Genomic DNA, 16,395 nt, shown 5'->3' on the forward strand with positions numbered 1-16,395 from the left:
GTAACAAATTTTTTATGGTGTCGAATGGGAAATCAAAAAAATTTCACTACCTTTCAAAAACCTTCTGAAAATGAATCACCACGTAAAGTGCTAGTAGTATTTAAACAAAAAAAAGTGCAAATAGTTCAGATAGTTCCATAAGTTTGAGTAAAAGCTTGAAATTAAATCAAAAAGCTTTTTTTCCAGTCCAAAATAACAAGTTTCCAAAGTTTACAGATGATCGTTCATGGATTCACGACTACAGTGGTTGTGCTCTGGAGTGAGGCTTGCTCTTATCTTTGAGATGATGTTCTCAGCTGCCGATAACCATGGTGAAGGTGCTCGCTTCCATGACTTCAGCAATTTGAGAGGTGCATAAGCCTCTTTTCAGGACAAACTCATCTATACGCCTTTGCTTAATGCAGAACAAAACAGAAATAGAAAAGACTGTTAATAATTACAAATTTGGTTATATACATATAGACTGCCGGGCCAGAAAAAAAAGTCACCACCTGGATTTAACTAAGCAAATAGGTACAAGCCTCCTATTGGACAATTACTTCATGCGCGATTATTTTTCAGCTGGCAACAAGTTATTTATCCCCGACTGGTGCAATTAGTTGCTTCTCATTTTGTGAACAACCATGTCGAAAGACACATCTCGTCGTGGAAAAGATGTTAGTGTGTTTGAGAGGGGTCGAATCATTGGCGTGCTTCAAGCAGAGAAAACATTTAAGGAGATTGCAGAAACTACTAAAACTGGGTAGAACTGTCCAGCGCATTATTAAAAAGTGGAAGGATAGTGGGGACCCATCGTCTTCGAGGAAGAAATGTGGCCGGAACAAAATCCTGAATGATTGTGATCGGCGATGAAATCAAATTGAAGAAAAACAACAGTAGAACTCAGGGCTATGTTTACTACTGCAAGTAAAAGCATTTCCACACACACAATGCGAAGGGAACTCTAGGCATTGGGACTGAACAGCTGTGTAGAAACCAGTAATCAGTGAGGCAAACTGGGGAAAAAAGGCTTCAATTTGCTATGGAGCAATGGAAGAAGGTCATGCGGTCTGAGTCCAGATTTACCCTGTTCCAGAGTGATGGGCGCATCAGGGTAAGAAGTGAGGCAGATGAAGTGATGCACCCATAATGCCGAGTGCCTAGTGTACAAGCCTGTGTGGGCAGTACTATGATCTGGGGTTGCTGCAGTTGGTCAGGTCTACGTTCAGCAACAGTTCAGCAACCTGACTATACTGAATGACTAGGTTATTCCACCAATGGGTTTTTTCTTCCCTGATGGCACAGGCATATTCCAAGATGACAATGCCAGGATTCATTGGGCTCAAATTGTGAAAGAGTGGTTCTGGGAGCATGAGACATCATTTTCACACATGGATTGGCCACAACAGAGTCCAGACCTTAACCCCATTGAGAATCTTTGGGATGCGTTGGAGGAGGCTTTGCGCAGCATCAATAGAAGCTCTTGGTGACAAATTAATGCAACACTGGATGAAAATAAATCTTGTGACATTGCAGAAGCTTATTGAAACAATGCCACAGAGAATGCTTGCCGTAATCAAAGCTAAAGGCGGTCCAATGAAATATTAGAGTGTGTGACCTTTGTTTTTTTTGGTCAGGCAGTGTATTTATTATTGTTTCTCAGATGGTCAATGCCATTTAATCTGTTTTAACTGACTTAAAAAAAGAAAAATTCCCCTGTGGGCAGTTTATACTTTATGTCCCAGTCCTTGGCCTGGGAGCTTGAGGGGTGCTGTCTTGGCAGACAGTATAGGTGATACTGCCCCCATAGCTTCCTGTAGTGTATTGCAATTACAAAAACACATTTAAGTAGTTTTAGTATATGACATGTTGATAACAAAATACAGCGTTGATGAATTTTATAATCCATTATTCAATTCAATTCAGTTTTATTTATATAGCAGCAAATCACAACAACAGTTGCCTCAAGGCGCTTTATATGCCACCGAGTCATTGCAGCCCTCATGTAGACAGGGAGTTCTTCTGGAACTTTAGCATAAATGCTAAAGAAAAATAAGTACACTTATAAGCACAGGAAAACTTAGACATGGCATAGCAAAATTTTGATAAGCACAAAATATAGTGCAAATTCACCAGAATCACAGTGCTACCACAGACAACCTAAAAATATTCTTTTTAAAAAATCTGCTACCAAAGATATGTTTTATTTTTGAAAAAAAAGTGTCCCCCACTAAGCTAACTGGTCATTGCTGTTGAGAAATCAGTTCTTTCTCATAGACTTAATATTTGCAGTAGCTAACGTTATACATATGCTTTACAATATATCTGGTAACTTGGCAACCATCTTAACATTTCATTGTGTCCGGTCAACAGAGTACAATGTTAACGTTAAAAAAACTGTCTGCTAGCATTATGTCAGCGATTTAAAATTAGGTTTTAATAAAGGAGTTTATGTTTAAGGACATTTTTTTTTTCTATGGTATCAGATTGAGGATAGCATCTTAGATTAAACAGTAAAATGTGAAGTTTATTAAAAATCTATTAAAAGCAATGAATATTTGGTTGAGAAAGTTGTTTCTGTTGTAAACTGGCCAGTGCAGAAGTGTTTAGTTGACTAGTTGTCCACACTCATAGCCACATGGGTTAATATTGTGTAATAACTCAGTTAGCTGTAAGTCACAGTGAACTTTCTGCCCTGTTCAGTGTAAGCAAGCTTGATGACCTGGAGCTCCTCCTGCATGGCCTTAACCTGGGCTACCTCACTGACATTATGACTGTAAGTACTCTAGTCCACCATGCAATAGGATATCTCTGTATGTTGGTGTGTTTTGCTCTGCTCAAAAATGTATATTTTGAATGCATAGTACTTTTTTTTTTTTTTTTTTTTTTTAATATGAAAGATTTCTCTTATCTCATTAATTCCAGGATATTGAGCAGATATGGTGTGTTATTGGACACAGTGTAATATATTATTAATGTAATAGGTGAGGTACAATGAATTGAGCACAGCTGCCTTATTGACACAGATACGTATAGGCTTATGAATGTGTCTTGTAGTTTACATATTTTACTTGGTACTCAATATAGATGTAATGTTCTGGATTAGCTTGGCCTGAATTAAACTCAGGGCCTAAAACCAAAGCTCACTCTATCTGATTTATGAGGACCAGCTTTGACAGCTGCAGGTGGCTTTCTGTTACTGTATGGAAAAGCGTTATGCAGGTACATCTGCTTCAGGTTGTGAAGTTTTGATTTGGTAAATGGTGAGTGATCTTTTCTGTTTTTGGCTTTCCACATACACACATGCACAGGAAAATGATATCACCTGGAGTTACCTGTTGACCATGGAGGAGGAGGACCTTAAGAAGGTAGAGGATGTCTGTAACATCTGTGTGTCTGTCAGCTCTCTTTTCTGGCTGCCAGATTTGATAATGACCCAGAAAGAGAGAGGAGTAGCTGCTGATGTCACCCTTTAAGAAGAGATTAAACTGATTGTACTACACTTACTTCTGCAGTATGGCAGAGAAATCAAAAATGTGTAAAAGGTGAATGTATGCAAAATGTTTGCATACACAGTAAACTAGAGGCAATCAGAGAAGAAAAACTGATCAAATTAAATGGAAGCATGATTAAACTTCAGAAAAGTTTACTTTATATAGCATCGTTCAAGCACCGGGTATTCAAAGTGCTTCACAAAAAAAAAAAAAAAAACTAAAAGAGAGAATAGGGGAGAATGATAGAATATTTAATAATAATTCTATGGTGTAGCTACATCAGTTAACAGCAGTTCTGAGTAATACTGTTTTGAAATTTCTTTTTAAACAATAGCTTCGGTTGAAGAAGATCTCACTTTAGTAGTATAAATGGAATGGTTCTTATATAGAGCTTTTCTACTTTACCTGAGCACTCAAAGTGCTTTATACAACTACTCGCCCCAATTCACACAAGCACTTTCTTTGCTTTTTCTATACAAGTGCTTTCTATCTAACATTCACACACACATAGAGAGCAACTTGGGGTTGATATCTTGCCCAGGGATATTTGGCATGAAGACTGGGGCAGCAAGGGATCAATCCACCAGATTTCTAATTAGTAGACCTGTTCTACCCCCTGAGCTACAGGGGTCCAAGGTTCTTCATACTGTATAATTACAGTATTATTAGTATTTTTCGGACCATAAGGCACACCGGATTAAAGGTGCACTGTCGATTTTTGAGAAAATTAACGGATTTTAAGTGTGCCTTATAGTGCGGAAAATACGGTATACTATACTATATTGTGTGAATGGGGTCTGTAAGGCATATTGATGGTTTAGAAGAAGAAACTGCATTTGCATTACATTTTTGGTGAAGAAATTCATAAAGTCATTGCTAATTAAGTGAATACTTGGCTTAACAGAGGTCTGGCTCTCTGTCAGTTTGGCTCCAATGTGGAAAAGAAACCTGGGGTTGTTCCTATTTTACTTAATTAGTGATGACTAGTAAGGTCTCCTAGCTTTACAGATGGCATTTTTTTATAATAGAGTAACAACCTATTTTTTCAGACTATATGAAGATCTTCTAAATGAGTGGAATGCCATTTCCTCTTCAGTTTCAGTTTGTATGTTGTCTACCAAGATGTGCATTTGTATGTTATACAAGGAAGTCAAGCATGTGTGATATGTTGCATTCTTCTTTTGAGGTTGTACGCAGTGAGGGTGTAAGAATATTTCCTGGGACTCGCCAAATATTGTGTGTATTCACTAGTATCTTATGATCTACAGCAGGGGTGGGGAACTCCAGGCCTCGAGGGCCGGTGTCCTGCAGGTTTTCGATATCACCCTGGGTCAACACACCTGAATCACATGATTAGTTCGTTACCAAGCCTCTGGAGAACATTCAGGACATGTTGAGGAGGTCATTTAGCCATTTGAATCAGCTGTGTTGGATCAAGGACACATCTAAAACCTACAGGACACCTGCCCTTGAGGTCTGGAGCTCCCCACCCCCGATCTACAGTATCAAATGCTGCGCTAAGACAAAACCAGTGTAATCACTGTCAGTCAGACTGTCAGTCTGTTTTCCAGATTGGTGTCACAGACCCAGAGGACCAGAAGAAGGTGCTGACTGCTTTGCAGCAGATGCACCTGGACAAAGTGGACCTGGAAACAATCAGGCAACTGGGACCTGCAGACAGTGGGTAAGGTGACAGATCTTAACATTCAGCAAGCATGTTTAAGAAAACAAAAGTTCAACAAATGGAAAAAACCCCCCCCAAAACAACCCAACATCCTGGCACCCAGGATCGGCTCAGGGTAAACATGAGATTTGTGGCCCGCTAGTCCTAAGTTTACCCTGAGGCCTTCCTGGGTGCCAGGATGTTGTTTTTTTTTTGTTTTTTTTTAAATATTTTATTTATCAATTTATTTACTTTTTGCTCTTTAAAAACAAAAAAAGTTAGCATTTTATTATTGTATTGTTCTCAACAGTGTATTTAACACCAGAACCAAGTGTGAACTGAGTAAACTGAGAGCCTTCAGTTTTCTGGCCCCTCTACTGTGGAACCAGCTCTCAGTTTGAATTTGGGAGACAGACACATTCTGTACTTTTAAAATTATGCTAATAGTTTTCTGTTTCTCAAAGTTTATAGTTAGGGCTTGATCTGATGACCCTGAACTAGAGCTGGGCAATATAAGATTTTTTCATATCACGATATGTTTTTTTCATTTCAGGCGATAACGATATATATCACGATATAAGCCAAATAACTATATTTGTAAGATTTAAATGTGCCGTTGCTCACAAGTAAAATGTGAAATAATTAGCAGCTTGTTTTAATTAAAATATTTATTTCCCATAATAAGTTTAACAGGGTAGATGTACTTAAGGAACATGAGACTTCAGTTTCAGATAAATAAAGGCAAATATTGCAAACTACACAAAAGGCAGCCGCTAAAGCGTTTAAGTTTCAAAATAGAACAAACAAAACAGACCACTAAATTGTCAGTTCCACTTAGAAACAAAATATTAATTCTAAAAACAAATCTTAGGTCGTTTTACAGAAGAACAGACAAAATTGACTAACTTTTGTCAATATCAAACTGAGAACTAAAAGGAAATTCTCAATCTCTCCTTGTTGCATAGCTTAGCTTTTCAAACAGTTTTAACAGTTACTTTAGTCTGACAAAAGCCGAATGACGAATCAGCGCTTTCAGTCAGAGATTGAGCATGCACCGCTTTATTGTATTTCCAGACTTGCTTTCGGCACAATTTACAGTGCGCGCTACTCTGTTTTTTGTCAGACTTGAAATAGCCGAAATACCTTCACACTACGGAACTTCTGTGGCCCTTCCGTTCGACAATCTCTCCGGCATTGGAACCATCATCTGTTTTTTCTTCGGTAACCTTCGCTCACGCTCTCGGTTGATTTTTCTCTAGTCGGCAAACTCCTTTCCTTCATTACCCGGGCAGAAAAACAAACAAAAATAAATACACCTGTGCGCCTTGGCGCTTGTGCTGTACGTAACAAGTCACGTGACGTGACGCTGCGGCTGTGATTGGTTCGGCTCTGCGTTACTTAATTTGGATTGGCTGTTCTTTTTTTTTTTCTTTTTTTTTAAGAGGACAAGAGAGATGAGGTCTATCGCAATAGTTTAATTTTTCTATCGAGAAAAAGTTATTTCGCAATACATATCGTTATCGTTTTATCGCCCAGCTCTACCCTGAACCATTCCTTAGCTACACTGCGGTAGGCTGAGGGTGCCGGCGGTTTTATTCCGTGATGCACTGAACTTTTTTTCTTCACTTCTTCGCTATTTTCTGTGTTTATACACCACTCCTCTGTTTTTTGCCTCCTTCTATGGCAAAGAGAGACATTTTGTCCTGTCTCTCTTTGTTCTCCCCTCCCCCCACAACCAGTTGCAGTTGCTGCGCCTTGTTGAATAAGGTTCTGTCCAAGGTTCCTGTTAAAAGGGAGTTTTCCTTCCCACTGTCATCAAGTGCTTGCTCACATAGTTTTTTTCTAATATTTTAAGGTGTTTACCTTGTAATAAAGTATCTTTAGGTGACTGGTGCTGGGAATAGATACTGTATAAATGAAATTGATTTAAATGGAACTGAACTGAATTTGTTAAGAGTTTTTTTGTGATTATTTTTCAGGAAGAGGGTCTTCAACTTAGAGTGAAAATTAATTGAATCAGGGCTTTCTTCACGGTACATAAAAATCATTGTAGAATTTGGTGTCAGAAAACTTCCTGAAAGAATTTGAAAACCTCAGTCTGCCAAGAATATTTGATAAGGAGCAAGACAAAAAAAACATTCACAAACACTCTGCATGAAGACAGAAACAAAGTTGACAGTAGTAGCAAAATTTTAAACACTTGTCAGCCCCACACCTTAAACCCTCCCCCACATTCAGCCCACCTCCATCTTTTTGTGATGCTCCATTTGTCCTCCTCCACTGGAAGTCGTCCATCAACCCTATAAGCATCTCACTGTCCTGGCTCTATCTCCCTCCCCCTTATCTCCATAGCCGTGCCCGAGCTGGGACTTAATGGTTTAAGCGGAGCTGTAATGATTTGTAAGGTGAAGGCGATGGGTGGTTGCAATGAACACAGCGTCAGAGGCCAGACAGTCATCACGCCGCACCCCATCACTTCATGAATCCTCTGCTGAACAGGACTCATTTTCTTTGCCTGTCTCACCTGCAGGATGAGAGACACCCCAGTCAGTCGGTTGATTACTGGGATGAAAATGTTTATCAGGGCTAGAACTCTGTAAAAGCTCCTTCAGGATCTAAACACTGAAAAAAGTTGGATACATAGTTGGCAGCAGTGGTAAAGTGCTTGGAAAGGACTATTAGGAACAAATACTGAAGTAAACTATACACCATAGGTTACAATCTTACAGATGTTTTATTGCCAAGTGGATGCATTTATCACATTTGTGGGTCTCGAGAGTTTTTGTTCACATGTACAGATTCTATTTTCAGCAGAATCTAGCTAAGTAGTTGTAACAAGTCTGAAATGGGGGGAAAAAGAGGTCTTTATATGTCTTTTTTCTTGAATATGTGGTGTAGGTGTTAAGCCATAAAAGGGTTGAGTGCCTACAAAACGTTTGGAAGGAGTTGCTACTCCAAGTGGTAGACTTAAAGTAGAGCTGGGCAATAAAACGATAACGATATGTATTGCGAAATAACTTTTTCTTGATAGAAAAATGAAACTATTGCGATAGACCTCATCTCTCTCTTCCTCTCTTATAAAAAAAATCAATAGCCAATACAAATTAAGTAGCGCAGAGCCAAACCACTCACAGCCGCAGCGTCGCGTCACGTAACTTGTTACGTACAGCTCAAGTGCTAAGCCGCACATGTGTATTTGTTTGGGAAGCAGCCAGCCGCCGGGCCGGGTAATGGAGGAAATGAGTGCCGACTAGAGAAAAATCAACCGAGAGTTTGGGTGACCAGGTTACCGAAGATAACACAGATGACGGTTCCAATGCCGGAGAGATTGTCGAAAGGAAAGGCCAGAGAAGTTCCGTAGTGTGGAGGTATTTCGGCTATTTGAAGTCTGACAAAAAACAGAGTAACGCGCACTGTAAATTGTGCTGAAAGCATGTTCCCACAAAGTCTAGAAATACAACAAACCTTTTTTATCACCTGAAGCAGTGCCACCCACTAGAGCACGCTCAATTTCTGACTGAAAGCGCTAATTCGTCATCGAAAACAACCAGGAGAATCCCTGTGAAGCAGCAACAGTCAATTGAGTCGGCTTTCTCCAGCGTCTTACCATATGACAAAATAGGTAAGAGCCATAGCAACATAACGAATGCCATAGCTTACTGTCTTGCTAAAGACATGCAACCAATAAACACGGTCGAAAATGAAGGATTCAAGCAGCTAATTAAGGTAATGGATCCTCGTTACCGACTCCCTGGACATAAACATTTCTCTCAGACAGCGCTTCCAAAGCAATATTATATAAGTTGGTCAATTGTGTCTCTTTTTCTGTAAAATAAACTAAGATTTATTTTTAGAATTAATATTTTGTTTCTAAGTGGAACTGACAATTTAGTGGTCTGTTTTGTTTGTTCTATTTTGAAACTTAAATGCTTTAGCGGCTGCCTTTTGTGTAGTTTGCAATATTTGCCTTTATTTTGCGTAAAACTGAAGCCTCATTTTAAGTACATCTGCCCTGTTGAACTTATTATGGGAAATAAATATTTAAATCAAAACAAGCTGATGATTATTTCACATTTTACTTGTGAGTGACATCACATTTAAATCTTACATATATAGTTATTTGGCTTATATCGTGATATATATCGTTATCGCCTGAAATGGGGAAAAAAACATATCGTGATATGAAAAAATCTTATATCGCCCAGCTCTAATTTAAAGTATCTCGGGGTCTTGTTCGCAAGTCAAAGGATAAGAAGCTCAGTCATACAATCTTTTTCATTGGCAGTTTTTGAATTTGTCACAGATTGGTATCCTTTGCTTAACCATGCTCATCTATGATTAACATTTTCTTTGATTATTTATTGGTCATACATGTATATGTATGACCAAAAATATTTTCAGTTCCAAAAATCAAATCATAATCCTAGAAAAGTTTAATAATATGTTTTAAGGGTTGTAGTTTATTTCGGAGCCAAATATATTTAAAAGTGCCCCAATGTTTTGGCATGACAATCGGTGACTGAAGACCTGCTGGGCCCGGTTGCTTGCACTACAATTGTAAAACCCAGACTGTTCAAATGTAGGCAAGTAAAGTAAAGCACCAGATGTGTTGTTTTTCATGATTATTGTACTGTCCTGAAGTTGTAAATCTAGCTTATATTTCATTATTCATTTATTAACATCTTACTATAACCTTAAAAATAATTGACTTTGATGATATATAATAATTGACTTTTAAAATGATGGTAAACATTACCTATGGCAAAGTAAAAGTCTTGTAAGGAAGGAGTGCATTGCTCTTCCGCTGGAAGTTAAACAGCAAACATAAAACAATATAAAAATAATAATTGCAGGTCTAAATCTGCCTGAATATGTTTTAAGTGTGAGTGAAAGCAATTTGGTCCATGTCTCAGTGGTAAGGCTGTGTTTTTGTTCAGCTGCTTGAATCAAAGCTGAGTCTGTGCTTCGATTATGATATTGTAGTGGTATATGAAATTGTAAAAATAGTTTCACTGGCCAAACAGCGTATCACTTCACTCCCAGCAGCTACCGCTGAGCAAGGCATTTGCTGGGTTCGGTTTGAAAAAGACAGGGAAGCTTAATGGCTTCCCAACCCTCCCAAAAATCCCCAGATAAATAATTTTCAGTGGCTCTCATGCATCCTCTGTCAGCACTCAAACATAACGTCTGTTATGCCTTCAACGACCTGCCCACCCAGGCCCATCATCACTCTCTTCCCCCTAGATAAACTAACAGGAGGAAGAAGGGAGGAGAGGGTGCAGCACAGGCTGACTGACAGTGTTTACTCGCCCCTGTGACAGAGTGTGAGGAGGGCCGGAGTGGCTGGCTGCCCAGTCCCCTCAACGAGGGAAATGTACCATTAAGATAAGAGCTATCAATATTCCACAGGTCCAGAGGATGGGAATAGAGAGGGACGGCGTTTGATTAATCTAAATAACTAGTCATTTAAGGTGCATGTTTTCAGAGAGGGATGACAGCATTGGGTTAGTGCGAGGAGGAGGTGTGAACAAGGCTTGGCCACCTGCTCGGTTTGCTATAGCGTGCTAAGGTTATCTCGTAGAAAATGCATGGAGCTCGTTAATGCAAAGTTTCATCCAAACTACCAATTAGTCTGCACTATCATAGCAGAGCATCTTCAGCTAATTCTGCCTTCCTTTTTTCATGTGGACCTTCCTTTCAGCTTTAGTTTTTAGACAAGTAAACCACTTGACCTTATTTTTAAATGTCAGAGAGTTATTCATCTGTCTAAAAATTAAGTAGGATTCTTTTTCAGGTTAATAAGTAACCAACCAGCTGGTTAGTATACGACCTTGTTGTTTTTGTTTGTTTGTTTTTAAAATGGAAGGTTTGTTTACAGTCAAATCTGGGACCAATTTTTTTTGATAAATGTCTTGACAATTATTTTCTGACTAATAATAATTGCCATACAATTAAAATGCATTAAACAGCATAACCTGAAAGATATGTACCCTATGTATGAAAAGATTGTGATCATTTTATCAGGCCTTTCTCATAAGTTCCACATGTTTGCAGGAGTGAGGAGCTGCAAAATTTCCTCATAAGTATCAGTCAGCAGTGCTGCTACCTGACAGAGACCATTCAAGACGTCTTAAATCGATTCCCTCGCCAACCCGCTCAGGTGCAGCACATATCCTCTTTACCTGTCCAGTTATTAGGATTTTACCAACCAGGAGATAAACAACTATGACTGGCCAAATTCTGTGTCTATTAAAAATTTCATAAAATGTACAACAGATCTAATGGAAAATGTTTTCCAGCGAAAAGTTTTCAATTCAGTATTTTTTGCACATGACTTCCTTTTATCTTGTCTTTCGTCCCACTACATTTGTGAAATAAAAATCATCACCATCTCTCTCTGCCTCTGAGAAGCTGGTTTTCTCCCTGGACCCAAAGAAGGAGGCCCGGACCATCTGCAACCAGCTAGTGGTCCAGACAAAAGATCTCCAAAAGGAAGTCACCTGCCTCCGCAATCTGCTTTGCCAGGTTGACACACACACTCATGTACATTTTGACATTATTTATCTTATAAATCACTGAAATGATAAACTTACAAAATGATAAATTACAAAATGTATACACAATATATTTGTTTTGAAGCAGTGGTAATTTTGGCCTCTACACACAGCGATACCAACATTGGAGAAAAAATTCTTAGTATTATATGGTTGTATTATTATAGAGTACTACAATATATTACAATATAAGTGACTGTTGTTGTGGTTTGGTGCTATGTAAATACAATAAAATTACATTTTTTGTTGATTGTAACAGTAAATACAAAATGTGTTAATGCACTGGTAACAAGATAAAAGTATGAATAAGAGTAAAATCTGTCAGACCTGACACTAATACTGATATATATATGTGATTAAATGATTGTGGCCAGGTTTGAGCACATCCAAGTCAATTTAAATTGCTTCCATACAATGCTCACTGTTATTCTTCATACTACTGAGGATTAAAAGCAGCTTGGAAAAGCCATAGTTAGATGTTGCGTTATATGTATTCTGGCGAGCTCCAACAGGTATGTACAGGAGTGTTTACATATGTGCACCTGACTCTATATGTGTGTGTGCGTGTTTGCATTTGTATTCCAAGAGGAGAGAGTTGTTCCTGACAGAGCAGAATCCTCACAGCCCATAAGTCAGCGCTGCTGTGACATCGACCTGTCAGCATGCAGACGATGAGGTGGAGGGAAGGCAAGGGTGGGGGCAGAGGGAAGCAAGGAAAGGATTCAGGTTGGCGGGGTGAGGGAGTTTAAAAAGGGAGAAAAGAGCTGACGGGTAGAAGTGTGGGCACGTTGTGAAAAAGGAGGTGGGATAGTAGTAGGTCCAGAACTGGCTTACTAAAAGGTGCCAGTCTACGCCACTGAAAAGCTTTAGCAAGTTTTACAGCGGCAGGAAGAAGGCGGCTTTATTTCTCGACGCTTTATTTTGCACCTAGAAGCATTGTGTTGCAATTCAGACCTTGAAGCCTGTGAAGTTAAGTACACTCATGTCAAACTCCAGCCATTTGCGCATTGCCTGCATATCAATTTAGAGTCTTATTATATTTGGGATCCTCTAATTTAGTTGTGGTCTTCAGAGCGACATGCTAAACTAGACAGGCACAGCTACACTGTATTTGGTGGCAGAAATTTAAAGTTAATGCTGAAGGTAGAGGGAAGTGTATGCTTTTACGGTGAGAAAGGAGAGGCTTGTGTGTCTTTGCTATGAGACAATCTCAAATTTGCATTGCATTTTAAAACACATAGCAACAGAGATATGGAAACATGTGCGTGGAACCTTTAGAAAACTACTGAACTGAAAAGAGGTATGAAGCTACATTTTTCTCTGTGCCAATTCTCAAAGTGATGGAAAGTTTAATCATAGCAGAGAAACAGATGAGTTAGGCTTTTTGAAATACAAAAGTCATTTGAAATTTTGTTTTTTTTTTTCCTTCTTTTTTTTTTTATATGCATCAAATGTTACACCAGAACATACCACGCTAGACTTCATGTCACATGTAAAATACATGATCACAAAGACACTGCATTCATTTTATTTTGAAAATTTCCGCACAGCAAGCGAGATGTAATTTTGAAGCATGTGAAACAGGCTGTGTGAGACTTTAGGATTCATTTACCAGGATTACTTGTGGGTCCTAGAATTTCTGAAAGTAGAATGGGAGGCAGAGCTTTCAGGCTCCTCTACTATGGATCCAGCTCTCAGTTTGGATTCCAGAGACAGACACCCTCTCTACTTTTAAGATTAGGCCTAAAAATTACCTTTTTGGTTAAGATTTATAGTTGGGGCCTGATTTTGTGAACCATTTGTATCTTTTGTGTCTGGTTGGTGTCCTATGTCCATCTGCCCTCTTCTCTTAGCCCTCATCCCCAACCAGTCACAGCAGATTGCTGCCCCTCCCTGAGCCTGGACCTGCTGGAGGTTTCTTCCTGTTAAAAAGGAGTTTTCCCTTCAATTGTTGCCAGATACTTTTGTCATAGTTGGTTGTCTGATTGTCAGTTTATCCAATTGGAATATGCAGAGCTCTACACCTTCAGCTGTTTTTTTTCTTGGTGATTTGATCTGTCAGGTGTGAACATGCTGGTTGTCGGCATAAAGGAGTGTTGAGGGTCTACATCAGTTAGTGCAACAGTGTGTACTGTGATATTTTTTTGCTAAAAGCCCGAATAAGAAAGACAAACGACAGAGGCTCGGTACTGTAAAATATCTGAGCGTTCAGTATGTACAATGATGGTACTTTAGTTGTAGAAATATCTTTTTTTTTTTTAGATGAGCAGTTGAAATCCTTGGTGGTGTATTTATTTTTTGATGAAACGCATCCAGATCTTGTCTGACAGAAGTGCTGAGCGGTTTTGATTTAAAAATCATCAGTTGTTCTGACTAGGGGTGGGTTTAAAAAATCATTTCCTGATTTAAATCGATTTGAGTATAAATAATGTGATATCGATTCATTAAATCCTGACACAAAGGCATCTGCTGTGATGCTTACAAGTCTCACAAGTGTTGGCTTTGTTTTTATACATAGATATAAAATATGGATATGTACTGATAAATGATCAGAATTGTGATATTTCTGACTGAGTCAAAATTGAATCGAATTCAATTGAATTGAAACTTTGTGAATTGGAATCGAATCGATCATTTTCTACATTTTGTTTCCTCCTGCTATTGGACAAGAAATGTTTTAGAACCTTTTTGTTCTTTCTCCTTCTCTGAATTTCTGCTTTATTGTGTGTCCCAGTGATCCCAGGACCTATGTTGTCTGGGGTTTTGTGAAATTAGTATATTCTCCGATGGCAAATTGGTCCTGGGTGAAGGCGCAAACAAAGAGCGATTCAGGGGACCCCTGTGTTGGAGAAGAAAGGCACCAGTTAATTCTGCCCAGGATAAGATTCCTTGGGCCACTCACCCTGTTGGTTGAGCCTTAGCCCGTGGGCCCTGGTGGATGCAGCCAAAGAGGAGACATGGCCTGGCTCATGTGGGCCCACCACTCGCAGGAAGAAGCATAGGGGTCGGTGACATAGGGGTTACAGAAGTACTGTAGGGGTCTTGCCATCAGAGAGGGGACATAAAAGCCTGAGCTAGTTTGTGAGATTGAGAAATACTGGCTAGACATAGGTGGGCTAAGCTCAGTGCACAGTTGGGGTCTGTAACCAGTCTCCTGGAGAGGGGCTGGACTCATCCAAGTGTGACTTGGAGGAACGTGACTCGGGAGAACAGTGCCTGATCTGAACCCATCCGGTTTTATTATTGCACCTGTGTGCAAATCAAGTTTATCCTTAACACCATTTTAAAACATAAGTGTATTCAAAAGTGCACATAGCAACAGGACACTCTAGTTTTGAAAATTTATCATCAGATCATGAGATCTGTAATTCCCACCTCTAGCAGAACTTGGACTGCATTCAGAGGTCAGTTATTTGAAAATCATGTTAATCATGATACTGTTGAAAATCATTTATCAAACTGTATTTGTTACGAAGAAAAGTACAAAGATTAAAATTACCATACCCTAAGCTATAGTGTTGTAACATTACCACAAACAGACTGTGCTCCTCTGTTTAAAGAACAGTAATTATGATGTAAATGAGTGGAAAAAACTGTGTGTATACCTCCTGTTGGAAATAATATCCACTTACCACACGCATTTCCTTCTTGGTCAAACCACAGGTTCCTAAGTCATATTTTGTGGTATTAAACAGAATTTAAGCCCTTTGTATCCTCCAACTTTCTCACATGACTGGGATTTAGTGTGACACAGTGTCACCCTGTAGCTTGAAAAATCAGAGGCAGCATAATTCCTCTGTGACTTGACTTTAACTGATGAATCCCTGAGGATTTGGCACAGGAAGTTTTGGTGACTCAGGTCTGAGTCATGCTGTGGTGGTGAGATGGGACCAGACATGCTCTCACTCTCACATCGAGCTGGTCTCAATTTGATTCCCACCCAACAGTGACTGAGCAGCTGTTTCCCACCCATTCAAGCCTTCCACTGGTCTGACTAGTGCAACTGCCATAATCCGGACTGGATTAGGTTAAACTGACCTGTGACCCTTGTACTTCCTGCATTAGTTCAGATTGGCCCTACCTCAGGGTCTGATGTGTGTTTTTATGTTTACATTTGTATTTATGTGCGTGTCCCAAGTTAATCTGACTTTGTTGTCCTCTCTTTAGATGGAAGAATTCAAAGATTCCTGTCAGCCTCCTCAGCCTGGTTTCCATAACAACAGGAGGATGTGGTCTCTGACCGCCAGATTTGCTCTGAGCACTCTCGGAGTCACCTTCCTTGTACTGCTCTACAAAGCTTCCAGTGGCAAGGTTTCCCTACAGTGCAGGGATACTTTTTGATCGCCTCACAGATCTGTGAGGTCTTTTGTGTTTGTTGACTGTAGCTGAAAAGTTGGATAAGTATTGTGTTTATATGTGTTACAAGTGTTTGACAGGCATTCAGTTTTAATTTTGCTGCAGTGTTTTTTTCCCAGTTAGTTTTGACTTGTCACTGAGTTTAATTCTTATTCTTTTTAAGTTATTTTATATTTTAATGGTTTGAACAATTAAAGTTTTTCTTTTGAGAGTAAGTTTCTTGTATGCTCAATTTAAGGTTGAAATCGGGATGTTTTCTATATTGGTGCCTGACAGTTTTGAAAATAAAGACAAGCAAGTGGTGTATCTGATTGAGAAACCAAGGACACTGCACATTCAACTTGTGGTG

General features: G+C 39.2%; 1 protein-coding gene across 2 annotated transcripts in view; it reads left to right on the forward strand.

The window, feature by feature from the left end:
- Positions 1–16,261, forward strand: part of asz1 (ankyrin repeat, SAM and basic leucine zipper domain containing 1) — a 40,378-nt gene extending 24,117 nt beyond the window's left edge. For both annotated transcript variants that reach the window (XM_013273810.3, XM_003449206.5), the window contains exons 8-13: positions 2,683–2,755; positions 3,291–3,347; positions 5,045–5,157; positions 11,191–11,296; positions 11,548–11,661; positions 15,858–16,261. In XM_013273810.3, coding sequence (XP_013129264.1) covers positions 2,683–2,755; positions 3,291–3,347; positions 5,045–5,157; positions 11,191–11,296; positions 11,548–11,661; positions 15,858–16,031 — 637 coding nt within the window. In that variant the 3' untranslated portion in view covers positions 16,032–16,261. The remainder of the gene's footprint in view (positions 1–2,682; positions 2,756–3,290; positions 3,348–5,044; positions 5,158–11,190; positions 11,297–11,547; positions 11,662–15,857) is intronic.
- The last annotated feature ends 134 nt before the right edge of the window (positions 16,262–16,395 follow it).

This window comes from Oreochromis niloticus, linkage group LG7 (genome assembly GCF_001858045.2).
Source record: "Oreochromis niloticus isolate F11D_XX linkage group LG7, O_niloticus_UMD_NMBU, whole genome shotgun sequence".
Classification (NCBI taxonomy): Eukaryota; Metazoa; Chordata; class Actinopteri; order Cichliformes; family Cichlidae; genus Oreochromis; species Oreochromis niloticus.